The following is a 27,765-nucleotide window of genomic DNA, read 5'->3' as shown; positions in this document are numbered from 1 at the left end:
GTAAAAGCACATTTTTTTTTGATTAAAATCTTCTATTTTTTAGTTGTTATCAGTGAGGTTTTATTACTCAGAGAATCATTATTTTTGCTTACCCAGTGGTACATGGTAACTATAGTGCACATTTACAACCGATGGAAGAACAGTGAGCTTCGATGTTACGTGAATGGTGAGCTTGCTTCCTATGGAGAGATAACGTGGCTTGTCAACACCAGTGATGTAAGTAGTTTCAGAAACGTTGCCACGTGTGTCGTGGTTTCTATTCTGTGATAAAGCACCTGATTAGCAGTGTGGCCTGGGGGCAATGAAAGACTTTATTTGGCATACAGTACACCATCAAGGAAGTCAGGGCAGGAACTGATGCAGAGGTGATGGTGCTGCTTACAAGCTTGATCCTCATGTCTTGCTCAGCCTGCATTTTTTTTTTTTAAATTAAATCCTTCTCATTTTAATTGTTTGGATAGGAAAGTACTGTACATTTTCCTTACTCCCCTTCCACTCTCCTCCCTATTTTTCTCTGGGGTTGTGGCCTGTAGGCTGGTTGTCCTTTGCTTTATGTCTCTCAGCCTGCATTCAGCCTGCATTCTATATGCCCAGGACCATCTGCTTAGAGATGTTACTCCCCACAGTGGGCTGGACCCTCCCATGTCAATCATTAGTCCAAAACAAAACAAAAAAAAATGCCCTAAGTCTAGCCTACAGGCCATCTGATGGGGGATATTTTCTTATCTGAGGGTCTGTATTTGCAGATGTCTTGGGCTTATGTCAAATTGAAAAAAACTAACCAGTACATTATGAAAAATTATTTATTTATATTTTGGTTTTCAACTCACTCTGTAGAACAGGCTAGTCTAAAACTCAAAGAGATCCACCTGTCTCTGCCTCTCTAGTGTTGGAATTAAAGGCGTGTACCACCACTGCCCTGCTGAAAAACTATTAATTTAAAGGGATGAAATTTATAAACAAGAGGTTATTACAAAATCTGAGTATACATTCGAACACCATTTTTTATAGTCATAATTTGGCTAGTATGTTAATTTTTTGATAGAGCTTGTTGATTTGTCAGCTAAGGTATTATTCAGGTTTTATAAAATTCTGGGTAGATAAAGATGATTATTTTATGATGCATGCCCATACACTTTGCATTTACTTCATAGCTGGTATTGATTCTATTATTTTTTATTATGTTTTCAGAATTCAAAGGTTAGAATGAAAATAGAAATGTCCTTATTCCTCCCTTCTAAAGTTCTTTTTATAGAAAGCTTAAAAAAAAACCACTTAAAAACTCCCATTCACCACCCACTCCTTTCCTATCATTTTTCACTTATATTCGTTTGTGTTGATAACGTGAGCCTCAAGAGCTCATGGTGCTGTGTCAAACACCTTTAGTTCTGAAACAGTTCTCTCGTTTATTGACCACATCATCTAAGTGTGAAACACGTTACCCCAGAAAACTGGGGATGCTGAACAGGATATCTCCAAACTGGGGATGCTGAACAGGATATCTCCAAACTGGGGATGCTGAACAAAATATCTCCAAACTGGGGATGCTGAACAGGATATCTCCCAACTGGGGATGCTGAACAGGATATCTCCAAACTGGGGATGCTGAACAGGATATCTCCAAACTGGGGATGCTGAACAGGATATCTCCAAACTGGGGATGCTGAACAGGATATCTCCAAACTGGGGATGCTGAACAGGATATCTCCGTTAGTCTCAGAACAGTTCTGTAACCCTTATCTTTTTACCATGAAGGGTGCAGTGAGAAGTGTGGCCTAGTAACTCCAAACCAAACTCAGGATTTTCCTGTCAGACACAGCTTTCTCTTCAATTTAGGTGTTTAACTTTTTAACTTAGTATCATATCAACTTGTCTGATTCTCTTTCTTATTTCCTCGTTGTTAACAAGCTATATTTATTACAACTTAGAAAACTCGTGTTCATCCATTTTCAAGATGCCATTCCCAATTTTCATTCCAGGTGTGAAGGGATGAAGTGTTAAATGAATTGTTTTATTCTATTCATATATCCTTTAGAGAGACACATACACAGTATGTCCATTTATTGGCCTGTGTCTTTGTTTTTTTTTTTTTTTTTTTACTGAATATACTCCAGTTCCATCCACATTGTCAGATGATAGAATTTAATTCATTTTAATGGCCAAATAGTGTTTCATTCAGTATATGTACCATCTATCACTCCTAGAGTGTATGATATTCTTGAAAAATTAAATCTCTTTTCTTTTACAGACCTTTGACAAATGCTTCCTGGGCTCCTCAGAGACAGCAGATGCGAATCGGGTGTTCTGCGGTCAGATGACTGCGGTTTACCTTTTCAGCGACGCTCTGAACGCAGCTCAGATTTTTGCCATTTATCAGTTGGGCCTGGGGTATAAGGTACTTAACTTCCTGTGCACTGCTTAATGGTTGAGTGCTCCTCTGGGCTTGGTTTGAAGGTGGTTCACACATGGGCAGTTATACCTTGAGTATTTATATATGCCGGGGGCACTGGGAGCCTGGCAGGGCATTCACAGGGGTCAAAGTCCTTTTCACGTTTTCAGAGAATTGCAGCATACTTGACCTGTGTGATGAACTGTGAGAAGTGCTAGGTTAAGTTTCGGTTTTATGTCATGCTCTAATTCTTTCCATGAAGGCAATTTTTTTAAGGTTACATAAAATTGTGTATATTCATGGGGCATTACAAATATAATGTATATATGAAAATACATATATACATTGTGTTACATTCAAATTAGGATTGGCATATCTGTCTTCTCAAACATTTAGCATTCTTCATGATAAAATGTTACTGCTTTTTCCTTTCATTTTTGAAATATATGCGTTTCTTATTTATAGTTATTTTACTATACAGCCATACACCACAATATCTTTCTTTTGTCTACGTGTAATTTAGTATCCATTGACCATTCTTTTTCCACCACCACCTCAGTCTCTGGTAACCATCATTCAACTTCCAACTTGTTAGAGATTGTCATTCTTAGATTTCAAATATGAGGGGGATCAGGGAACATTTATCTGCCTGTGTCTTGGGTTATTTTACTTAGTATATGTTCTCTAGTTTTGTCCACATTGTCAAACTAACAGAATTTAATTCATAGCCAAATAGTATTTTATTCTATATATGTACCATGCTTTTAAAAATCCATTTTTAATCTCTCTCTTTTTGAGACAGAGTCACTCCACATAGACCTGGCCATCCTGGAACTCTCTGTGTAGACCAGGCTGGCTTTAGACTCAGAAATCCACCTGCATCTGCTTCCCTAGTGCTGGGATTAAGAGCGTATGCCACCATGCCTGGCCCATTTTTATTTAATTTTTAAAGAAATTTATTTATTCATTTTTTTTGTGTTATTGATGTTTTGCTTACGAGGATGTAAGACCTCCTAAAATGTAGTTGCAGACAGTTGTGAGCTGTCATGTGGGTGCTGGGAATTGAATCCAGGTCTTTGGAAGAGCAGCCACTGCTCCCAACTGCTGAGCCAGCTCCCCAACCCTCATTTTAATTTCTTAATGAGGATTTATTTGTACTTTACGGCAATTATGAATAGTGCTATTATAAACATGGAAGTGCAACATGTCTCTCTTCATTACTTCATTTTGTTTAGATGTATATTCAGGAAAGGATCCCAGGTATTGCAAGCCAGCCTTGAACTTGGTACATAGTTGATGCTGGCCTTGTATTCCTGGTCCTCCTTTCTCCACTTCCCAAGTGCGGGGATTATAGATGTGTATCACTATGGCTGGCCTCCCTCTGGTTATAATTTGAATTCTTCTACTGGCCAGAGTTCTCCCTGTTTCTTCCGCCCGAGTGCTGGGATTAAAGATGTGCACTACCACCACCTGACTAAAAATTTTAACTTGTGTCAGTATACTTACTTTAGATATGTTCACAGTGTTAGAGCAACTTATTTTAGAGTATGTTTAAATAAACTAAGAACTATTATGTCACTGGGCTCTGATCCTACAAACTTTCTATCTTTTTTTAAAAAATATTTATTTATTTATTATTATGTATACAATATTCTGTCTGTGTGTATGTCTGCAGGCCAGAAGAGGGCACCAGACCTCATTACAGATGTTTGTGAGCCACCATGTGGTTGCTGGGAATTGAACTCAGGACCTTTGGAAGGGCAGGCAATGCTCTAAACCACTGAGCCATCTCTTCAGCCCAACTTTCTATCTTTTTAAAAAAAATGATTTATTTATTTTTATTTTATGTGCATTGATTAGTGTTTTGGCTGGATTTATGTCTGTTGAGTGTGTTGGATCTCTTGGAATTGGAGTTACACACAGTTATGAGCTTCTGTGTTGGTGCTGGGTACTGAATCTGGGGTCTTTGGAAGAGCAGTCATTGCTCTCAACTGCTGAGCCGTCTGTCCAGCCCTGTCTATGCAGGCTTTCACTGATCAGAACATTGTTTTGTGGTGTATGATTGTATAAAGTAATATTTGACATTGTTGAAAGAACATTCAGATGGCAATGTAGGTAGAGCAAACAGTAACTGAGATCAACAAGGAACAGAGGATTTGGGCAACTACATAGCCCAAGTGAACTCAACATACAGAGCATTCTGTAAACACCAGTATAAAACACATTCTTCTTGAGAATGCTTAGAAAATTCTTCAGATCAGACCATCTGGTGGGCTACAAACATATTGGTCAACTTAAGGAGATTGAAGTCATTGAATATATTTTTATGATTTTGATAGAATGGAAAATTTATAAACATGTGGAAATTAAACAACATAGCCTTAAACAGTCAGTGAGTCAAAGCAGATGACACAAAGGTAATTGGAAAATATCCTGAGGCAATGAAAATAAATATAAGTTAAATTCAATGTGATTCAACAAAAGTGTGATCAAGGGGAAAAATCACAGAGGTAATGGCTCACATTATGTGGAGGGGTTAGTCATTTTACCTGGTATTATTAGATTTTATACTTGATCATTTGTATTTATGTGGTGTGTATGTTACCTTAACTGATTTTTTTGCTTGTTTGTTTGTCTTTATAACTGACAGGGTACATTTAAGTTTAAGGCAGAAAGTGACCTTTTCCTTGCTGAGCATCATAAACTTTTACTATACGATGGCAAACTCTCCAGTTCCATTGCCTTCACTTACAACCCACGGGCCACAGACGCCCAGTTGTGCCTCGAGTCGTCTCCTAAGGACAATCCTTCCGTTTTTGTTCATTCTCCACATGCACTCATGCTCCAGGTGCGATCCCAGATCTTTTAATAATATATCAAGTGGAAATATCAGTGAATTGTGGAGGTGTGGTTGTTAGTTTTTATTAAACATGTGGTATGCCACATTTTTAGTGTTCTTGCATTTCCTGTTGTATTTTACTTTTGATTGTTTTAGAAATCATTGAAACCTTTACTGTGTTTTCTGTTTTCCAAGGATGTAAAGGCAGTTTCAACACATTCCATCCAAAGTGCCCTGCATTCAATCGGAGGAGTACAAGTTTTATTTCCTCTTTTTGCACAGCTGGATTATAGGCAATATTTATCTGATGAGGTTGATTTGACTATCTGGTGAGTGTTTTTTGTTTCTCTTTTTGATGGTTGTTTTTGAGAGAGGGTTTTACTGTTGTAGCCTACACCCCACTGGCTTACAACTCACCATGTAGTCCACCATGATCTCAAGCTGACCTTTCTACATTAGTTTTCTGAATGCCAGGATTACTCTGAGCATTGCACGCCTGGTGGCCTCTTGCTTGAATTTTACTTGAAAATTGCTTTTCATGATTAGTGAACTAAGTGGTATTTTTTTTTTTGCCATTTGTTTTCTTGTAGAGTAACAATATTTTAGAGAAATTTATGTATAAACAATGCTATAAATCTCTATTAATTATATTATTATTAATAATGTAATTCTGGTTTAGTAGTAGAAAAAATTGGAAACCCCAAAAGCATAGTAAGTTTATGGAATAAAGTTAACTTAGTGGATTTATTCAAAATGATACATCTAAATTGGGTATTGTGACAAAGTTTTTAAGGCTAGTCCTTGGGAGGCAGAGGCAGGTAGATCACTGTGAGTTTTAGGCTACCCTGGTCTACAGAGTGAGTTCTGGGACAGTAAGGGCTATGTAGTGAGACCCTGTCTCAAAAAAAAAAAAAAACTCAAGACAAACAAAACCAAAACAGTCTTTCTCTCACCCCCCCCCATATAACATTATATATAATAATAGTATTATATATCGGATATATAACATTATATATTATATTCTCTATATATTTTATATATAATTTGTCTAATTTTAAAACTTTTAAGTTTTTGTTTGGCAGGGATTTATTATGGGAATAAGGGTTTTAATATTTTAGTTTGCTAATCATCCATCTGTGTAATTTAAAATTTAAAATTTTAATGGTAGGCAAGGAGATTTTGTCTTTTTTTTAAAAATTAGGTTGCATATTGGTATATTTTATATCCTGTGATGTTGAATTGAGTCTTAACAAAGGCAGAGGCATGTGAATTTCATGATAAATTGTAAAACATGAGAATTGTATAAGTGCATGAATTTCTCGTGGCTGCATATTTCAGTGAAATTATATATAGTATATTGATTGTATTTCATTTATTGAGAAATTTAAATGAGCTTTCCATTATTCTCTGAAATTCTCCTGTGTGTGACTTAACATCTCAACCATAAATCTAACCGATGATGAAGTAATTTTTTTCCAGATAATTTCTAGGCAGCAAAAATTATTTTTAATTTTTTCTAAACAGGAATTATATTTTCATTTGCCAACTCCATCAAGTTAAATCATTTACTTGTGTGATGGGGGCTTGCTGTGTTACCCAAGCTGGCCTCAACCTTAAGAGCCTCCTGGTTTTCCTTGCGAAGTAGTGGGATTACAGGTGTGCTCCATTGCTCCTGGTCTGTTGACCATACCCTAAAGTATTTCATCCCTCTTGCTATAGTAATTAGCAGGAAGCTTACTAAAGTTTTGTGGCCTTCTTTGACAAGGATTAGGTTTTCTTTCTTTGCTTTCCCCATCTTTTCAGTGTCCTCACTGACATAGTAGCCACAGCTCTGTTGTGGAGATGAGGGTGATTGCCAGTCTCACTGTCTTCTCTCTGAGGAACCATCGAAAGGCAGTGATAGCTAATCCTATGTTTTTCTTTCCTTTTTGGCTTCTCTAAATATTGTGGGTGGTGGAGAATGCTGTATCCCCTGTTCACATTTAAAATCCAAAGCTGAAGGATCATGATTTTCCTACTGGAAGAAGAAACAAACTACTTTATTCTTTCTTTTGGTTTTGGGGACAAGGTCTCACTCTGTAGAGCATGCTGGCCTTCAGCTCCCAGAACTTCTCCTGTCTTTGCCTCCCAGGTTTTTGTATTAAAGGTATGAACCACCATTCATGACTAGGAACAACTTCTTAGCCCGGTATGGAGTCCTGCTTGTTTTGATAGTTTAAATCATAGCCTGTTTGCTCTTTTTTATTCCTTCCTATTGGTCTCTAAGTCCTCTAATATGAATATGCTTGATTATCTTGTTACATCTATTCTTTTTTCTTTTTAAAATTTATTCTTGGAAATTTTCACACATGTATATAATATATCTTTTTTGGATTTCAGATTAATGATATTTATTTTTCTTTTTATTTAGAATTTTTTATAGGTTGGATTTTGCTTATATTCTTTCTCCATCCCAATTCCTGCCAAGTCTTCTCCATCCCTCTACACACCCAGCTTGATGTTTTTTTTCTCCCTCTCTCTTATAAAAAAAAGACTAAAGCAAATAAAAAAAAAAGGACAGTGAAAACAAATAAATAAATTCCTAGTAAGATAAAAAATGTCAAACCAAACTAAAACAAAACAAGAAGCACACACACAAAATCATGGAGTCTGTTTTGTGTTGGGCCTGCTCTGGAGTGTGGGTGATATAGGGTGAGGCTTGGTGTCCACTTCCCTTTCTCCACCCTGGGATCTTTTCTTGTTTGGATTTGTGCCGGTGTTGTACATGCTGCTATTTCCTTGGAGTCATCTATCACCTCTGGCTCTGACAGTCTTTCTACCTCTTCTGCATAGGTCCCTGAGCCTTGAGGGGAGGGGTTTGATAGAGATATCCTCTTTAGAGCTGAGTCTCTACACAGGGTCCAGTAGTGGGCATGAGAGACATCTCTGGATATAACAATATGCTATTAGGAGTAGTTCTATTATTATGTCCCTATAGTAAAATAGTATTATTAGGTTTCCTCCTAGGCCCAAGACCTAGCCATTTTAGCAGTGTCAGACTAGAGGGCAAGACCAGTTTGGGCACCCTCTCCTCTATTGCTTTGGGTCTTAGCTGGGGTCATCCTCGTGGATACCTGGGAATTTCTCTAGAGCCAGTTTTCTTGATAGTCCCATAATGGCTCCCTCAACCAAAATATCTCTTTCCTTGCTCTCATCTCTGTCCTTCCTCCATCTCTACTATCCTGTTCCCTGAAGTTATCCTCCCCATTGCCCTCCCTGCTTCTTCCCTTTCCACCCTTCCTTCTTCCCCTCAACCCCATGCTCCCAAATTTGTTAGGTGATCTTGTCTTTTTCCCTTTCCAGGTAGATCTATGTATGTTTTTCTTAGGGTTCCCCTTGTTACTTAGCTTCTCTAGGGTCATGGACTATAGGCTCCTTAGCCTTTGCTTTACAGCTAGTATCCACTTATGAGTGAGAGTATATACCATGTTCATCTTTCTGGGTCTGGGTTACCTCACTCAGGATTGTTTTTTCTAGTTCCATCCATTTGAATGCAAATTTCAAGATGTCTTTTTTTTTTTTTTCCCACGGAGTAGTACTCCAATGAGTAGATGTGCCACATTTTCTTTGGTTGAGGTCATCTGGATTGTTTCCAGTTTCTGGCTATTGCAAATAATGCTGCTGTGAACATAGTTGAACAGATGTCCTTGCACCCACTGAAACAGCTTGCCTGAGCTAATGGGAGCTCAACAACTGCAGTCAGACAAGGAAGGAACCAGCATAGGTCCAAACTAGTTCCTCTGAATGTGAGTGACAGTTGTATGGCTGGGGCAGATTGAGGGGCTGCTGGCAATGGGACCAGAACTTTTCCCTACTGCTTGTACTGGCTTTTAGGGAACCTATTCTTTCTGGATGGATACCTTGCTCAGCCTCGATACAGTAGGGAGGGCCTTGGACCTTCCCCAAAGCAATGTGCCTTACCCTCTCTGAGGAGTGGATGGGGGGTGTGGTGGGGAGAATAGGTAGAGGGAATGGGAGGAGGGGATGGAGAGGCAACTGGGATTGGTATGTAAAATGAAAACAGATTTTTTAAAAAGAAAAATAAATTAATAAAAAATAAAGTAGGGTAGCTCTTAGGCAGGGGATGTAGCTCAGAGCACTGTGCTTGGCACACACAGGCTATAGCTTTAGCAGCCAGCACAGTCAGAAAGGGGTGGAGCTGTGCCAAGGTAAGGCCTAGCTAGCATTTTGAGGGGAATGTCAGGGATTAGCATTATTTCCAAGTGAATGACAAATGAATTCATGTGACACCCACAGTGAAGCTTTTATTTGGGCATCAGCTTTATTTATTGACTTTTAGTGACTTAAGTAAGTGGTGTCTTAAGCAAAAGGGCATTACTGTCAGGTTGTGGAGGGTAACTAGTAGCTTTGGCCATCAACTCAGTAGATATAATCCATTTTTAGGATTGGAAATTTTATTGGTATCATAAGATGCCTAGTTTGGGGCGTGTCTCACCCATTATATAGTGACTCCATTTAAATTCCTTTCATATGTATACATTTTAGGAAGCTTCTACCTTAGTAGATTTTTATATGGCTTTTCAATGGCCGTTAGTGTTAGTTGTCCTTCCTTTGCCTTGCACCCCTGTTCCCTTCCCATTTCATCCTTCAATTCCAGTTTCCTCTTTATCTCTTTATAACACTGTATTTGTTAACATCTTAAAAAATACTTTCATTACACATGTCTGTTACTTGTTTTCAAATGTTCGTTTTTATAAGCAATGCATGCTTGTTATATTGTTCCTAAATTACTATTTGTGATAAAATGCATGAAATATTAAGTGAATCTTGATTCTACAGTAAATATTTTCTTCTGAAGTGGTCTTGGAGATAATTTTAGTATTTCAGTAGAACTTGGCCTTTATGTGTTTCTGGTGATTAAACCCAGAACCTCTCACATGCCAGGTAAGCATTCTCATTGAGCTACATTCTTGCCCAGAAAACAGAAATTTTGATTAAGATAAATAGAAGGCTGTTTGTGTTGAATCTAATATTTTCTTGTGGAATAGTCTTTCTCAAATCATTGCCTTTGTCTTGTTCTAGTACAACCTTGCTGGCTTTTATCATGGAGTTGTTGAAGAACTCAATTGCTATGCAGGAGCAGATGCTCGCTTGTAAGGGCTTTTTGGTGATAGGTTATAGCCTTGAAAAGGTAAAGTATGAAGCATTTTATTATTAATTTACAAACCATGTAGTTGTTTTTCTACAGAATATTTCCTTGCCTGTAGAAGATTACTTAAGGAACTGTAGATTTTGTTTCACTTTGCTTCAGGTCTTTTGTTAAGGAAGTCTGGTAGCAACCCTCATGCCATCTTTAAGTTTGAATATAGTTTGTGGACAACTTCTTTTTTGGTGTTGACAGCTTGTGATTTACTTACCTTCCTTTGAATTAGTAGTAACCTTTAAACTACTTTCCTCCTCCTACCCCCAACAGTCTTCCAAATCCCACATCAGCAGAGCAGTACTTGAACTTTGCCTTGCATTTTCAAAGTATCTGAGCAATCTTCAGAATGGGATGCCCCTACTGAAACAGTTGTGTGATCACATTCTTCTTAACCCTGCCATATGGATCCACACTCCAGCCAAGGTGATGTATATTGATCTCGGTTTACTTATGTTGGAAAACAGTGAGAATTGTGAGAATTTTCCTTTTTTCTTTTGCATATTCATATCGATAAGTAAGGTTTTGGTGGATGACCATTTTTGACCATACTTTTTTGCTTTTCAGGAAAAATTTCCAGGCAATATATATTTTCCTTTTGTAATAGAAATATGAGCTATGTCTTTACTTTCTTGTTAAGGTTTTATTTTAGGGTGTCTTTGTTTATAAAGTATAAGTCGGGGCAGTTCCAGTCTATCTTTCCTAGATTCTGTAGCTCTATGGCTCTGTCCTATTGTAGATGCACAGGTACGCTCCAGCCCATGCATACACGCATGTGTGTACACTCTCTCTCCTCTCTCTTCCCTCCCACTCCTCCCTTTCTCTATTCCCTCACATCTCACCCTTTCTGTTGTCTACCTCTTCTGTGCGTACTCCAGCCATTAGAATTAACTCCAGTTTCATTTTACCATCGCAAATGCCACCTTTTTTGAAGGCTAATATAATGGTCTCATTATATGTTAATTTTAATACTAAATTACAGAAATTTTTAATGTGTTTGTCAAATAATTTTGTAATATTTTAACAACAAACTAGTTATTACTATATGAACAAATGAATTTGTTACCCCAAAGTTTGTGAAATTTTTTTAGCATACCCTGATCTGTTAGCTATCCTAAAAAATTAGTAATGCTAATATTAATATAACTTGAAATAAAGTTGAATAATTACATTCATTTTATTTACAATTTTTGTTAGAAATGGTGTTATTTTAACCCCATGTTCCCATTGCCCCTCCCCCATTGCCCACTTGCTATGTCTATCATAGCACATGCTTACTCTAATTGTCAGGAAAAAATGTCTGGAGACTTTCTTTTCCAGGGTCATAATATCTTATTTTCAGCTGGCCTTTTCAATAGTAAAGAGAAACACAGCTGCCGACTCTGATTGCCATTTGGGAATAATCAGAGGAGGCAGCTGGAGGTTGTAGCTTTTTATCTCCTGGTTAAATTTGACCTCTTTCTCTTTCATGACCCTTAGTCTTATTTCTTTTCAAAGATTGTTTCAAGTTACTTTAAAAATCTTTTACTAGACATTTTTTTTTTTTTTTGGTCTTACTAGCCAGCATATTTGTAAGGCTTTGTGTCTCTTTTGAAGTTGTCAGAAAGTGTCTTATTACATACCTAGTTGTAGAGGAATGACTTTTACTTTAAACTTAATCACATGACTTCTTCATGTTCCTAGTATTATCACACTTTATTTCTTTCTTTATACATTTTAGTAAATTTTCTTAATTACCTTTTAGAAATTACAATTGACTGGATATCAAATTAACATTCACCATTGACTGTCTGCTTGGTATCATTGTAAGGAATTTTATTTGCTCTCAGTTTATCATAAACACAATTATAGCAAAGAACAGGTCCAGATTGTTTGTCTGGCAGATCATGTAGCTTGCAGGGTGAAAGAAAAACTTTTCTAAAGAGCATAATATAGTGCATGCAAAACTAGGCTTATAGGGCGCACACAAGCTTCATTAGTGTCACTGTAAATCCTTCTTTAGTTCCTGAAGTCGGAGTTGTCGATGTGTGGATTAACCTTTGCTTTTGGAAAGGGAACAAGGAGCACCTCATAGTTTCATTTATCTTAGAGCTTCTCAGAGGTGACCTTATAATGGTCTCGAAGGAACTACCAATTTTCTTGTCTGCAGTGGTCTTTTGTTTACTCAAAAAGTATTTGTGGAATGATCACTTCCTTCTGGGCAGTGTGGGTAGAGTGGTGAGCAAGACAGGCCTTATTCTTGCACTCATAGATCTTAGACAGTCAGAAAGGTAGTTGCTGCATAGGTGTGATTAGATTGTGTGATTGGATGAAGGAAGGAAGGTTTGTTCCTGATTAGCATAGAGGGCTTTACTTTCATTTATCTCTGTATATTGATATTAACTCCTATACGTTTTCCTTGCCATGATATCATTTTATATATTTTCTTTTCTTTTTTTATTTTTTGGTGGGCAGGGGGCATTTTTGAGACAATGTAGCCCACCTGTCTTAGAATTTCTTTTGTAGGCCAGTCTGGCTTTACACAGACAGAGAGATCTGCTTGCCTCTGCCTCCTGAGCGCTGAGATTAAAGGTGTACACCAGGCTTGGCTGATGCATTCTTAATATTTTTTGATTTTATTTACTTTTTGTTTATCTAATTTATTTAAGAAATCTTGTGTGTTTTGTTGTTTATTTTGAGACCGGGTCTAGCTCTGTATGTTCTGGCCTGGGTCTCTCCTTGTAGCCTGCTGGTTTTAACTCAGGATCCTCTTGCTCTTGTCTCCCAAGTTCTGGGGTTACAGGTGTGCGTCAGCACTGGCTTCCTGTGTGTCCCTAACATGCCATCAGGTCCTTTCCTAGTCTCGGACTTTAGTATTCCGTTATTTGGAAAATGATTGCTCTGGATCTGTGGTACCGTTTTTCAGCTATCATTTTTCTTTTTGAAACTTCTTTTCTTCTGCCTGCACTACTACCAGTCTTCAAAGCCTTCCTTCGTGCTTCTTGATCAATGAGGCTTCGATGCAGTTCACTTTATCTCGCTGTGGGCTCTCTGGCTCCGAAGTCACCGTCTCTGGCAGCCTGCTTCATGGCCTTTGTTGTTGTTGTGTCCTTTAGGTGCTGGTGACTGAGCCCAGTGCTTTTGTGCGTGCCTCGCGAGTGTTCTGCTCCTGAGCTAGACATGTCCCCAGCCCCGCCATGACCTTCTGTGTCTCAGTGTCTGCTTTGATGGCTTGAATTTTTGTGTAATCTTCATCTCCTTACCAGTATTTAGTATGAAGGATGGCTCATGTGTCATTATAATCCGTAATAACAGTGCTATGTATATAGGTACATGCAAATATCTATGACCTGAAATGAAGTGCTTAAGAATTTGAAGTATATTATATGAAAGGAAGTATTATTGTATTGCTTTAGTGACAGATAGGTTGAGGCTACTCATTTTAACAGCCGTAAATACATCGAAAATGTCACCATGCTGCAAATTAGCTGAAATCTCAGCCTATTTTTGATTTTCTAAGCTGCAGTTGTCTTCTAAGCTCCAGTCTTGGCTGGTTCAGCATCACCATTGTTTGTAACATACACCACTACTAATCCAATTTCTAATTAAATCTCAAGGTTGGTTATTTATAGGGCATCTAATAGATAGGTACCTAATACTTCCTTGTTGAGAGAAATTCCCAAGCAACAATGAGTCTCGGCACAGGGTTGAAAGTGAGAATACCTAGTGTCCAGGAAGGAAATGTAAATGTTCAGTTGCAAATGCATGGAACCAATTTTGTCTTAAGGGGAGATTATATATGCTGGAAGTACAGTTGTTCAGTTTATAAAAATATATCCACTAGTAGGTATGGAAAGTTCATGATTGCAGCATGAGAGAACAAGAGTAGTCTTGACTTTGTGTTGCTGTAGCTACTTGAGTATAGTTGTGCTGAGGTTTAGAACCATCATTTCATTGAAATTTTGTATGAAGACTAAAGGTGCTGTGTTAGGGTAGCACTTGTATACCTGTTTTCTCTACTATAACAAGAGCTTATATTTGAAGTAAAAATAGACACATGTGCATTTTTATATGTTCAGCCTTTTGAGCCATACCAGCCCTCTCCCTTAAATCTGTGTGTGTGTATACGTTCATGTTTGAATGGGATATCCTGGAGCCACGGACACATGGGGCAGTTAGTGAACATCCTCCATTCACCTTCTTTGACACACAGTCTCTTGTTTACTGCTGCCCATTCCTGCTGGTTTCTAGGCGTCTATGGATCCTCTTCCTGATGCTTCCCATCTCTGTATAGCAGTGCTGAAATTACAGCCATCCACTACTGTGTATGGCTTTTCTTTGGTTCTGGGGGTCCAAGTACAGTTCTGCACACCTTACCCACCAAATCATCTCCTTCTAGCTTATACTTCTCTGTAAAACACAGAAAGCATCTATATATACAAAACAACTACATATTGCCAGACATGGTGATATATATCTTAATTCTCAAATTCCAGAACCCAGGAGACAGAGGCTGGTGAACTCTGTGAGTTTGAGGCCAGCCTGGTCTACATATTCAGCTCCAGTCCAGCCAGGGCTACATAGTGAGATCCTGTTACATCCAACCAACCAAACAAACACACTGAACCAGAAAAACCACACAGAACAAGACATTTTCTTAAAGCATAAATTTGTTATAAAGATATAGATGCTAATAAAAATTGATGACTGCTAAATGGCAATAAAAGAATTTTTCCATGTGATAATATTGACATATTTTGGAGTATTTACTGTGTAAGGAGTGTGGTGAGTGCTTGTCTGTTTTGATGTCTGATATGATGTCATTAGCTTCAGCACCTTACTTTTGGGACTACATGTAGTCCAAATGTAACAGCCTGTGGGACGTTGTCAATGAGCTTCTCTGTCTGTGCTTCATTTTGGTTTTGTAGGTTCAGTTGATGCTGTATACTTACCTCTCCACTGAATTCATTGGTACAGTCAACATATATAACACTATTCGGAGAGTTGGAACAGTGCTTCTCATCATGCACACACTGAAGTACTACTACTGGGCAGTGAATCCTCAGGACCGAAGCGGTATCACCCCCAAGGGATTAGGTATAATTCTGCTGTCTGAATGATATATTGTATACATCGGAAATCAGATTATAAAAGAAATCAACAATATGCTCTTTTTACATTTTATTTTATGTGTATGAGGTTTTTTTTTTTTTTTTTTTTTTTTTTTGCCTGCACATATGACTGTGTATCAGGTGTGTGCCTGGTTCTCTCAGAGGCCAGAAGAGGTTATCAGATCCTCTGGAACTGGAGTGTAAGGTTGTGACCTGCTATGTAGGTGCTGGGAATCAATCCTGTGTCCCATGGAAAGCAACCAGTGCTCTTAACCTTTTCTACAGTTCCTCAGGATAGCAAATCTCATTAGTCTGTTATAAATTGCCGTTGCCAACACTGTGCTAATGTTGTGGAAGAGTGCTACTGCATTGTTCAGGAAAAAAGTATGACCAGGCTACTTGTAAGACTCTGACACTGAGAAAAACAAAATCAATTGCTTACTGGTATTGATACTGATATAATCATAGCGAGAGTCACTGAGAGTTTGCTTTGGGGAGGTGGAAATTTCATAGAAATGTAGGAGGTGTTTGTTTTTAATAAAGATATAATGAAATTCTAAAACTTCAGTAATTGTTTTCTTTCATAATCAGGACAAGCACCACAAGGGTAATAATTTCTGAATATGTGGAAAGTTCATGTAAGAGGTCAAAATAAAAGTTTTTAAGTTTTGTAAAGCCTACTTCAAACTGACTTGTGTTGAAAGAGCTGATCAACTGATACAAGGTGCCAGTGTCAGGTGCAGCTGGGGCAGGTGGTTGAAAAATGTTGGAAATGCTCAGAACATGCATTGTCTCTCCACATGATCAGCTCTTCTGTTCCGATGTTTTTAGTAGTTCCCTCCACTGGTAGTAGCAAGCAGCAGTCTGTCTTTGAGTCCTCATAACTGGGAAGCCAGCAGAAGAGCATCTCTTGTAGCAAGTGTTTTCAAGCCTCTGTTGGCCTCTGAGTTGCTCATTGGCTTAGATCGATCCTATGCCTGTGTCTGTGGCAGTTACTGTGCTGATGGACCACACTTGGAGGTGTGATCCTTTTTAGATCATGGTCTGAGATGAGGGTGCATTCTTGTCTTTGATAGCATTTAAAGACTGTTGCTTCAAAGTAGAAGCAATTTCTTAGGAGCTAGAAAATGATGCATTTTCGTTATTGTCAAAGATTTTGACTGTTCAGTGATGTTAAAGACAGTTTTTTTTTTATAATTTTATGCTACTTTATGTAACCTTCAAAGTAAACTCTGTGTCCTCTGGGAAAAATGCATCCACAGCTGAGTGTGTGGCACGGACACAAACCTTAGGACGTGTGTAAGCTAGCAAGCGTGTGGCACTTGCAGATCTAGGCCAGAACTTCCTGATGGAGATCTCATGATGGTGTAAGACTTTCACATACTTGTTGATTGCTAGTTTCATGTCTTGATCTTCATTTTATAAGTAAATAGTGACTTCAGTAAGGCTCACAGGTCAACTAAGGAAGCTGGACAAACTTTGTGGTTCTTCTCTGTTTTGCTTGTTACTTGTCTAAGAATTATCATGTGGAACACATTTTATACAATTTTCTTCCTATTTTAATTGATCTATTCAAGGTCATGGTGGTCTTGTGCTTTGGTGGTCTGGGCACTAGCTATAGGTAGTGGTTACTGGGGAAACTGTAGAACTTAGGAGACAGACAGGTCCCTAACTTGAGGTCTTAGGACAATAGTTATTTGGTTTCAGAAGTTTTGTACTTTGGAATTAGATGCTGGAGACATGAAAATTGACTTAATGTGAGCCATGTGTGACCAAGGACTTTCCCAAGTACTGGAGATGTCAGAGGTAGTCAGCATAATGTTTCCCTTCTTCATTAACAGTTTTGTGTGGTGAAGCATGCTTTTTGTAAGAGCTTAAAGAGACAGCAGTAGAAAGAGTTGTTTCATACCCAGTTCACATAATAGCATTTTACTACCCAAAGCTTAAATTTTTTTTAAACTTTTATACTTTTGGTAAATTTCTTTCATCTTAATAACAAACACTTTCAGAACAAAATATAAATACTATTGTCAAGTACGATTTTATCACCATATATATATATTTTTTTGAAGCCCTTTCACTTCTTTCTGGTGTTTTATATTTGCACACAGGATTGTGATCCTACTAACTCCCCATCAGCGTCTCTTTTCCTCCCTCCACTCCGGCTGACCCTGGCCTTTCCCACTAGGCCCTCTCCTGCGTTCATGACTTTTGTATGCATGTGTTCAAAGGTCGCATCATATCCAACAGACAGCGTAACCTACTTGTGCTTTTGTAGTATTGTATATACAGTTGAATATGAGAGCGATGCTAGTCTTTTAACAGGCATAAAAGGGAAGGTCATTCTTTAGAGATGTGTGTGTGTATCTTTTTTGAGACAACGTCTCACTATGCAGCCCTGGCTGGCCTAGAACCCATTCTGTAGAGAAGCGTGGCCTCAAACGCAGAGATCTGCCTGCTTCTGTTTCAGAGTGCTGGCTTTAAAGGTTTGTAACATTATGCTTAGCTCAATGTTTCTTTCAAATATATAGAAAAGCTCCTGGAAATGAAAGCATTGTATTTTAGGTAGCCTTGAGGTTTTTGAAATACTAATTGTGTATATCTTTAAAGATGGACCACGACCCAATCAGAAAGAAATACTTTCTCTGAGAGCATTCTTACTGATGTTCATTAAGCAGTTAGTGATGAAGGTAAGTTTGTTTCTTTTCCTATCCCTTGCTGCATGTTGTGGCAGATAATTTAACATGAAATATGGTCTCTGTTTACTCTTTGCCAGTAAAATAGGATAGAAACTTTGCTGAGAGATGCTTGTTTCATCCTCTGTTTTCCATTCTTGTTTCTCTTGGGTATTCATAGATCTCTACAGTATTGGAGAGTGGCACTTTAATATATGTTATAGAAATTTTCATGAGAACTCCATTTGCTTTTTTCATTTGGCAGACATTTAGATCCCTTGTTTAACACTAGGTTCTGGTCTTGGCCTGTGTGGTGTAGGTGCTCGGATTACTGGCTTGTGCAGTATTTTCTCACCATTTCACTCCTTGTTCTTTATGCTGTGGTACCTTATTAGCTGTCACATTAGATTCGGCAAGAGACCTGCCCCTTGGTTTCTGTATAGTTTGCAGACTGTATGTCTTTTGTGCTTTCTTAATTTTTTTTTAAATCTAGATTTTTTGGGGTTAGTTTTAGATTTATAGAAGCTGATGAAGTTGAATAATCTGTGTGCATGATTTCTGATTTTAAAGATGATTTTTTTTTTGCATGCAATACTAAGATAAGTGTATTATCTTTCTAAAGGACTCTGGAGTAAAGGAAGATGAGCTACAGGCCATTCTTAATTACCTGCTGACTATGCATGAGGTAATACTTGAATTTCTGATTTGGGAATTTTATTTTTTTTAACTGCATTAGGGATTTTTTTAAAAAGTAAAAACATCAAAGAAATCTTTACTAATTATATCACTGTCATGGAGAATAAATGTCTTTTTAGATGCTAATGAATCCTTATTTTAATCGTTTTTGTTGCCACAGTGTGGCTCTTAGGAACATCATGAAAGGTTTTAAGAAGTTGCTAACATTGGATTTTATTTAGTGAATAAAGTACGCTAAAGCATATTGTTAGGAACTATTGTAACAAAGAGAAAAGTAAACTTAACTTTAAGCAGACTTTTTCTCTCTCTCTGTCTCTCTCTCTCTCTTTCTCTGTCTGTCTGTCTGTCTGTCTCTCTTGTGTATATGTGTTTGCTGATGTGTATGCCAATGCATCCTGTGTGTGCCTGGTGCCTGTGAAGTCCAGAAGAGGGCATTAGATTCCTGAGTACTGCCAATGTGGGTGGCAACAACAAAAAATAATTCATTAAGTCAGACACACTATTTCTGTAGAATATAATGTTTTGTGATATATTATAACATAAAAGCTATTTTATCTCTTTGATTCTGGCTATTTTCTGGTGTATACTTTGAAGTGTACATTTAGGGTATAATTATAAGTAAATACTTAAAATATTTATAGAACATCCAGTTTTTCAAAACTGGTATATTGTAGATTTGCATATTTAAAGTTGAAATTTATATTGTTTCAGAAATATTCAGTATTCAAAGAGTTGATTTTTCTTCCTTTTATTTTTAATTTTCTAAAATAATTGTAGGACGACAATCTAATGGATGTTTTACAATTGCTTGTTGCATTGATGGCAGAGCATCCTAACTCCATGATTCCTGCTTTTGACCAGCGGAATGGGTTACGGTAAGAGTTAGGATATGGAGCGTTATAGTAATATTGACTATAAATCATTACTTTGGAAATACTAGATTCTTAAATATGAGACATTATTTGATTCTAGTTTATGAAAAGAGTTTTTAGTAGGACATAATTTAAGATTTCTAAGCTTATTAAAATCAAGGTTATTTCATGATTTTTTTTTTGTTAATGAGTCTTAAGTTATAAAATAATTCTATTTTTGTGATTATAATTTTTTATATTTTGATATTTCCATACCTGTATGAAATGCATTTTAATTATTTTTACCTCCCTTTCCTGTCACTCTTCCCTTGTCCCCCAAATTCTGCTTCCATATTCATATCTTTATGATTTCTTTTGTAACCTACTGGACCATCTGTAGCCATCTGTGGAACTTTGTATTGGATTTTGGTTTGGTTCACAAATGGGTATAACTTGAAGATAGTGAATATCTCTTTTCTAGAGTTTTTTAGTAGGCAGTAGTTCTGTAGGAAGAGTTGGGACCCCACGAGCCCCTTTGCCATTCATAACTGACTGTTGAGAGAGCCAATCTTGTGTGGGCCTACTGCCAGTCTTGTTGGGCCCTAGGCAGCTGCTGTGGCTGGTTTCAAGATTACAATAACCATGCCAGACCCAGAAGATTACTCTTTATAGCCCCTCACCCTGTCTTCCAACTCTTAAATCTTTCCTACTCTCTTCTGTCATGTTCTCTTGAACTTTTGAGTGCGTCTTGTTTATGTACTCAACCGTTATCATATTCTCACCATCGTGATCAGGCATGAGTTTCTACATTCACAGCCATTCATGGCGAGAGAGGGGCTTGTATATGGGAATAAACATAGGTATTTAGACAGCAGTTTGACTTTACAACAGTAGGAGGTTCCTCTCTAGACCCTACTCATATATCTGTAGTTAGGCTTAGAGTGCATCCATGGGTTTTCTTTCTTTGTAATTCACACTTCCTGCCTCAGCTTCCTGAGTGTTGGACTTGTAGGCATGTACCACCACACCTAATAATCAATTGTTTTAAAAACTGATTGTGTTATTTATATGTCTTTCCTGATGATCACACATTACTGGTCCATTATTTTGTTTTTCATGATGAGAATAATTATTTATAAGTTTAAGTATGTGCTACCATTAAATAGTGCTTTAAGCCGTGCTTATATAGTGAGATTAGCTTGTCTTTTTCAGAATATTTAGTTAATTGTCATTTGTTTTTACTAAAAGTTTCTAAAGCCTGAGATTAATGACTTTTAGATGTCACAAATGTATATTAAATTTACTTAACGTTATTTGAAATAAGTTTGCAATGACATTTACTTTGACAATTATACTTAGACTTGTTTGTTCTTAATTTTTATTTATTCAGTGTCGTTTATAAACTTTTGGCATCAAAAAGTGAAGGAATCAGAGTACAAGCACTCAAGGCACTGGGCTATTTTTTAAAACATCTGGCCCCAAAGTGAGTATGGATGAAACCTAATGTGAGCTGTTGGATATTATTTATTTAAAGAATAATTGAGTTTGGATTAATAATCAGAAAAAACAATCTGTATTTTCTTTATCTTGTTGTGAACCTCAAAACTCTGTATTTTGTGATTTCTTTCATGTTATTTTAGGAGAAAAGCTGAAATCATGCTTGGACATGGGTTGTTTTCGTTGCTAGCTGAGAGACTCATGCTTCAGACAAACCTAATCACAATGACCACATATAATGTTCTGTTTGAGGTAAGAATGTAATTAGAATTTACTCATTAATTTATTATGAAGATGTGTGTTTAATTGCTAGTATTTAAGTAAAATGAGATCATTTGTCTATAATACACCACTTTTAAATTATTTATATGAAGGCAATATGACTGAACTTCAGAAGTTTATTAATTATGAATTATTAAGTAATCTAGTTAGCCCTATTTTGTGTTTGTTCCATTGTGTTGATTATTTGATGTTATATTTTATAATGAAGTAAAAATAGCATTATGATGTTAAAGGTATTTATGTGTCTAAACTACTTAGCATTGAAAATATAGGATTATATCATAAATTTTACTTTTGAAAAGGCATCTCATTTTGAAGCTCATGCTGTTCCAGAACCTAGCTATGTAGCCAAGACAGGCTGTAAAGTCTTGGCAGTCCTCCTGCCTCATCCCCCTTAGAGCTGGGGTTATAGGCATGAGTCCTGTGCCCAGCTGTGCACACGGAGCTTCAGTATTATTCTTAGACTTCCGTAATGGTGATACTCACTAAGCCTTTGTGCTAATGTAGTTTGTTGTTTACCTTTGCAGATTCTTATAGAGCAGATTTGTACTCAGGTGGTCCATAAACAGCATCCAGATCCTGATTCTACTGTGAAAATACAAAACCCTCGTATGTATTTTACCTTTTGTTTTTCTGTGTATAATGTGCTACTTTGTATCGATTTTAAAAGCAAGAAATTTACTTTTCCTTTGCTTTCCAAGTCTTACTTTGTCATTCACTGTTCAGAGTGAAAAGGGAAAAATTTAAATGTAAGAATTTTAGAGTATTTTATCAACTTAGGCCATGCTGTTCTAAAATAGTCGCTGAGACTGAATAATTCAAAAAAGGAGAATTTATTTTGTATGCTCAGAAACCAAGCTGAAAGTTCCTCTATTTGATTTGGTAAGGGCTGCTCCGCCCACTGAGGAAGACAGAGCAAGCAAGCTGAGAGCCGCCCTAGAAGCCCTAAAAAATAGCCTTCATCTCATTAATTGGAGAGCCCTCAAGGCCTGACTACGCAAAGGTCCCACCTCTTAGCCTTGTCATGTGGGTAGCACCTGCCTTGTGGAGATGACGCATTCAAACCGTCCCGTCTGATTCTTTAATGCCTGAGTAACTGACTCAGAAGATGCGGGCAGTGTCATGTTCAAGAAACAGCTAAATCCGCACTGGAAGAAGGTGTCTCAGTGGTCAAGAGCACTGGTTCTTCTTTTATTGGGCCCGTGTTAAATCCCAGCAGCCATATGGTACTTGTAGGATCCGATCCCTTCTGGCCTCTATGGTCATTCCATGGCCATGGTACATAGACATGCATGTAAATTAGACACCCATGTACATTAAAAAGAAAAAATAAGAGGCGACCTGGGTTCAATCTTTACCTATTTTACTAGTTTGAGACTTTTATGAACTCTAAAATCATGATAATAAGTAGTATCTACATTCCGTTGTGGGAAGCTGGTGGCTCTGTTGAATGTGTTTTCCTTCAGAAGTGCCCTAGGACAGCATATCCTCAGAGTAATGCAATTACCTTATTATCATGAATATCATCATCATTTTAATAGTTTGGTAGAAAACTTTTAAAGTTATCAAAGAGTTTAGAAATTACTCTAAAAATATCATTAATTCTGTAGAAGAGTATTTTCATTTTGTCATTTTGAATGTTTAATTTCACTCATCAGAATTCTTGACAAGCGTCTGACTTAGAATTCTTAAACTTTTAATTAGGTAGCTAAGGTTTTAGTATATCGTTTAAATTTATAGTTATAGCTATTTTTAATAATCTGTATAGTTCAGACTAAGTAGTGTTTTAAAAAATTCTTTCCGTACAAAATGTCCATTCAGTAGCAGTTTTATGTGCATTTTCTGGGGATGGGGTGTTGAGTAAATTTTATTTTCCTTATTTTTTCTAATTTTACCTTTAAAATTAGAGAAAAAATATTTAGAGCTTTAAAAATTTATTTCATAAAGGAAAGACTATGTATACCATCATTTTTGTTGTAGAGTAAAAATTTATTCTTTTTTCTCCTTAAGATTTTAATTATAGTGAGAATTTTTGTTTGTCTTTAAGATCAACTTTGTTCTTTGGTAGAGACGAAACATTTTGTTCATTTATAATTTAAGTATACTGTTTGAACTGTACAATGCAACTCTGGCTGGTCTGTTACTCAGTGGTAGAGCATTTGTTCATCATGCCATGATCCTGGGTTCCATCGTAAGGAGTGGAAGAAGCCATCAATATGACATTAAATCATTGTCTTGTTGATAAGTTCTTTCTAATGAATGTATGTTTGTTTTCGTAAATTTAAAAATTCTTTAAAATATAAGTCAGCATGTTTTTCCCATTTTTGTAAAATGTTTTCAGTAGATATTTATAAAGAAAAGCTAAAGAAATTGTTTACATTAATCTACCTTCATGAATTTTTTGTGTTTGGTTTTTACTTATTTATGAACTGTCTTGCAGAGATACTAAAAGTAATTGCAACCCTACTTCGAAATTCTCCCCAGTGCCCAGAGAGCATGGAGGTTCGCCGAGCCTTTCTTTCTGACATGATTAAACTTTTTAATAACAGTAGAGAAAACAGGAGGTAAGCTGGAACAGAGAGCATTCATTGACACTATTCATACCTACTTTTGAATCATTCCAGTCTGTCTTAGAAAAATTCCTTCTTAAGACTGTGTGAAGTAACACACAGAGTTAGACTTTTTATTACCACGTTGTTATAACTATTTTGAATATATTTATAGATAACTACGTTATCCAGCCCTCTACCTCTCACTCCCCCTTGAGATAGTGTTTCTGTGTATAGCCCCGACTGTCCTGTAGCTCCCTCTGTAGAGCAGGCTGCCTTCCACTTCAGATCCACCTGCCTCTGCCTCTGGGGTTAAGGCTTGAGGCAGCTATCCTGCCTGGCCAGGTTTTTTTTTTTTTTTAAAACAGAACTTGAGTTACTGTTTAGAATTCTCTTGATTTTATAGCTTTTAGTAATTCAATATTTCTTTAATAACTTTTAGGAGCTTGCTTCAGTGCTCTGTGTGGCAAGAATGGATGCTTTCTCTTTGCTATTTTAATCCTATGAATTCAGATGAGCAAAAGATAACAGAAATGGTATATGCCATATTCAGAATCCTGCTTTACCATGCAGTCAAATATGAGTGGGGTGGCTGGCGCGTGTGGGTAGACACGTTATCCATCACACATTCAAAGGTAAGTTGCTTTATGCAAGTGTATGTTATTTTAAATATCTATAATTTTTAATTTTATTTAAGTAAGAATATTAATATGTTTGAAATTAAAAAGGCAAGTTATTTTCTCATGATATAGTAAAGACTAAAAAGGCATGTTACTAACTTATTTAGATCTGAAATAATTATTTTCGATGACAGTATTCTGTGGGTTTCAACTAAGTAAAGTTGAACATCATGGCATAGCATATAGGAATTTATATTTTCATGTATGCCACACTCAGATATTTTTATCTGAATTTTTATTGTTGTTAGAAAGTTTTGAACACAAGGTGGCGCACCATGGTCAAAGATGAAAGGTTTTGTTTTTTGTTTTTGTTTTTTTTTCTTCTTGTAAATAAAATAATGTTGAATAAAAAGGAAAGTTATGGCTTATATTTGCGCTTTGCTCAGGTCAAAGTCAGGTAAAAAAAACTGGTTTCAAAGAAACTACTCGCCTATTTTTCTGTTTTACTCATCCGGTGTAACCCAGGATGGCCATGAATTCACTATTTAGTCAAAAGTGACCTGGAACTTGTGATCCTCCTGCCTCCACTTCCTATGTGCTGAGTGGTAGACTTATGTCACCTCTTCCAATCTGTTCTTTGCTTTTTTAGCTTTAAAATTTTTTTTTTTTTGGTTTTTTTGAGACAGGGTTTCTCTGTGGCTTTGGAGCCTGTCCTGGAACAAGCTCTGTAGAACAGGCTGGTTAGCTTTAAAATTTTTAATGAAATATTCTAGACATTGAAAGATACAAAAAACAATGTACCTAATAGTTAGCATTTATAAAATTGAGTACCCCTTCTCAAATGTTTTGTCTATCATTCTTCATTCTATTTCCTATTCTTACTCCCTACTAAAGTAATTTGATGTTACTATTATACTCTGACTATAGTGCATACCTTCATATAATTCTTTTAGTTTTTGTTTTGTCAGTTCTACGTACTGAACGTAGTGCAGCATGTGTGTCATCAGACCTTATAAATAATGTCCTTTTTTGTGTTTAAACTTAAGGTTAGTGCAAGCATGTTAAATGGTTTTTTTTTTTTCAAATTATTGTTTGTATGCTGTTGCTTGGATTCATCCATATTTTCCCCTGGGGTTGTATTCATTTTCTCAGTTATCTCAGTCTTCCATGCCTTGACTTTATTCTTCTACCAGTTGGTGAACAAACTATGCTTATTTGGGAGTTTATGTAAATTCTTAGAACTATAATATGTAAGACTTCATAAGATAATATAATTTCCTCCCTCATACTAGTGCATACATTTATATTCTTACCACCATTTATCTTTGTAAGTTCTTATTGTTTCATTACCAGTTCATCACTTTTTCTGGAGTTTAAAATATTTGCCAAGGTTTAATTTTTAATTGAAGTACCATTAGAATCGAAATATTTGTTTTCTTATTATGTGGTTCTTCATGCCTTTAATCCTAGCACCAGATTGTAGAAGAATCTCTGTTAGAGGATCCAAGTTCAGTTACTAGAACCTGTGTCAAGTGGCTTAACTGCCTTTAACTCTAGCTCCAGGGGTACCCAATATGCATGGCCTCTCAGGGCATCTGCATTCATACACACAAACCCAAATGCACACACACACACACACACACAATTAAAATAATAAAAGTAAATATTAAGAAAATCTAGCGGGAAATAAGAAAATTAACTCTTTTTATGAAGTGCCTTTGTTCCCATGCATCAAATTTTTGAGACTGATCAGTTTAGTCCAAAGAGCACTGTTCAGCTAACCAAGGACAAAATCATGCCTGTTACAAATTCTGGAACATAAAAACTCCCATCTATTTATTTATTAATATGTGGCTGTTTTTGCACTACAAGGATAAATCGAATATCCCCCGAAAATCTACATGACTCTTAAAGCCTCAGCTGTCCAGAATGAGATCCTGTACAGGAACAGTTTCCCATCTCTATGTACTTGTTTTTGGTTTGTACTTTTGCCTCCATTGCAGTGGGCTGCTGTAAGCTGGGTTGAGTCTCTGTTAGCTGGTTTTCACCTTTTACAGAGAGATAATGAGGGAAATTGAGTTGCATTTGAGCCTCGCAGACATTTGGATTAGATTTCAAAGCTATCTGTTGGGATTGCAGGTTAGGAAAGTGCCAAGCATGTGTTCTGAGTGTATATGAGTTTACCTTAGGAAGGATGGCTTGGGAATATAACCTCCCGAGAGATGTTGGTGTGTCACCAGAAGAGTTTGGGAGTCCTTGAGATCTTTTCCGAGGATCTGTGAAGCTGTCCTCACCAGCTACATAACTCTATGGGACTGGATTTGCTTGTAGATTTCTACCCAAACAATATAGTGCCACTGAACCTATGTAATATTAGGAATATATCAATCTAAAAATAACATCTTGTTTTCGTAGGCAGTTTGTTATTTCTTTTAATAGCAAGATTATTTTTAAAAATTACCTTTTCACATATGTTTGCCCTGTCTTTCATTGATGGCATTGATAGAAGTATTTTCTAACTTTCACTGCTTGACAAGAAACTACACTCTGGCTGTAGGTTACAGTTATTTTCAAATACGCCATGCTGAGTTAAGTCTTTCTTTATACAGCCCCTTCCATTTAATGAAATCCTTTACCTTGTTTAGGATTTCAGTTTTAGATGATAGCTTACCTGGTCACCCAGTCTGTCTGAACACGCAGCATGTAATTTTTGTAGTGTCTCATGTCCGTCTGTATTGATTGTATGTATCAATCTTCTCATATAGTGGTTGAGAGATCGTGGTCGTTTCATATGATCTGTACCTGCATGATTGCCTGCTCAACTTTCTGCTTTCCTCTCTGTCGCTGTCTTCTCCCTCTCAACCGATGTCACCTCCTTACATCTTTTTCTTTTCTCTCTAGTATCTCTACCCAGTCTGTTCTTCTGGCCTTCTGGCGGTTATATATACACATATGTACACACATATATGTAAAATAAACTTCTATACAAGGACGTTTGGATAATCCTCTGTCTATGCAGGAAATACTTTTGCTATTTTCATAAAATTCTTCCCTGTCCAACTTAACATTAAGTTGAT

General features: G+C 36.8%; 1 protein-coding gene across 5 annotated transcripts in view; it reads left to right on the top strand.

Annotated features, from left to right (window-relative positions):
- Lrba (LPS responsive beige-like anchor protein) overlaps positions 1-27,765 on the top strand; it is a 478,937-nt gene that overhangs the window by 58,230 nt on the left and 392,942 nt on the right. For all 5 annotated transcript variants that reach the window (XM_041659437.1, XM_041659438.1, XM_041659435.1 and 2 more), the window contains exons 8-22: positions 97-216; positions 2,249-2,395; positions 5,040-5,237; positions 5,424-5,557; positions 10,311-10,419; positions 10,702-10,854; positions 15,336-15,504; positions 18,129-18,208; positions 18,816-18,878; positions 19,667-19,764; positions 21,131-21,223; positions 21,381-21,489; positions 22,047-22,128; positions 23,960-24,083; positions 24,511-24,703. In XM_041659437.1, the coding sequence (XP_041515371.1) occupies positions 97-216; positions 2,249-2,395; positions 5,040-5,237; positions 5,424-5,557; positions 10,311-10,419; positions 10,702-10,854; positions 15,336-15,504; positions 18,129-18,208; positions 18,816-18,878; positions 19,667-19,764; positions 21,131-21,223; positions 21,381-21,489; positions 22,047-22,128; positions 23,960-24,083; positions 24,511-24,703 (1,872 nt within the window). The remainder of the gene's footprint in view (positions 1-96; positions 217-2,248; positions 2,396-5,039; positions 5,238-5,423; positions 5,558-10,310; positions 10,420-10,701; positions 10,855-15,335; positions 15,505-18,128; positions 18,209-18,815; positions 18,879-19,666; positions 19,765-21,130; positions 21,224-21,380; positions 21,490-22,046; positions 22,129-23,959; positions 24,084-24,510; positions 24,704-27,765) is intronic.

This window comes from Microtus oregoni, unplaced genomic scaffold (assembly GCF_018167655.1).
Source record: "Microtus oregoni isolate MIOR12 unplaced genomic scaffold, Mior012 000010F_ref0000083, whole genome shotgun sequence".
In the NCBI taxonomy this organism is placed as follows: Eukaryota; Metazoa; Chordata; class Mammalia; order Rodentia; family Cricetidae; genus Microtus; species Microtus oregoni.
Note: the sequence above shows the minus strand (reverse complement) of the source record. Positions and strands in the feature narration are given on the sequence as shown.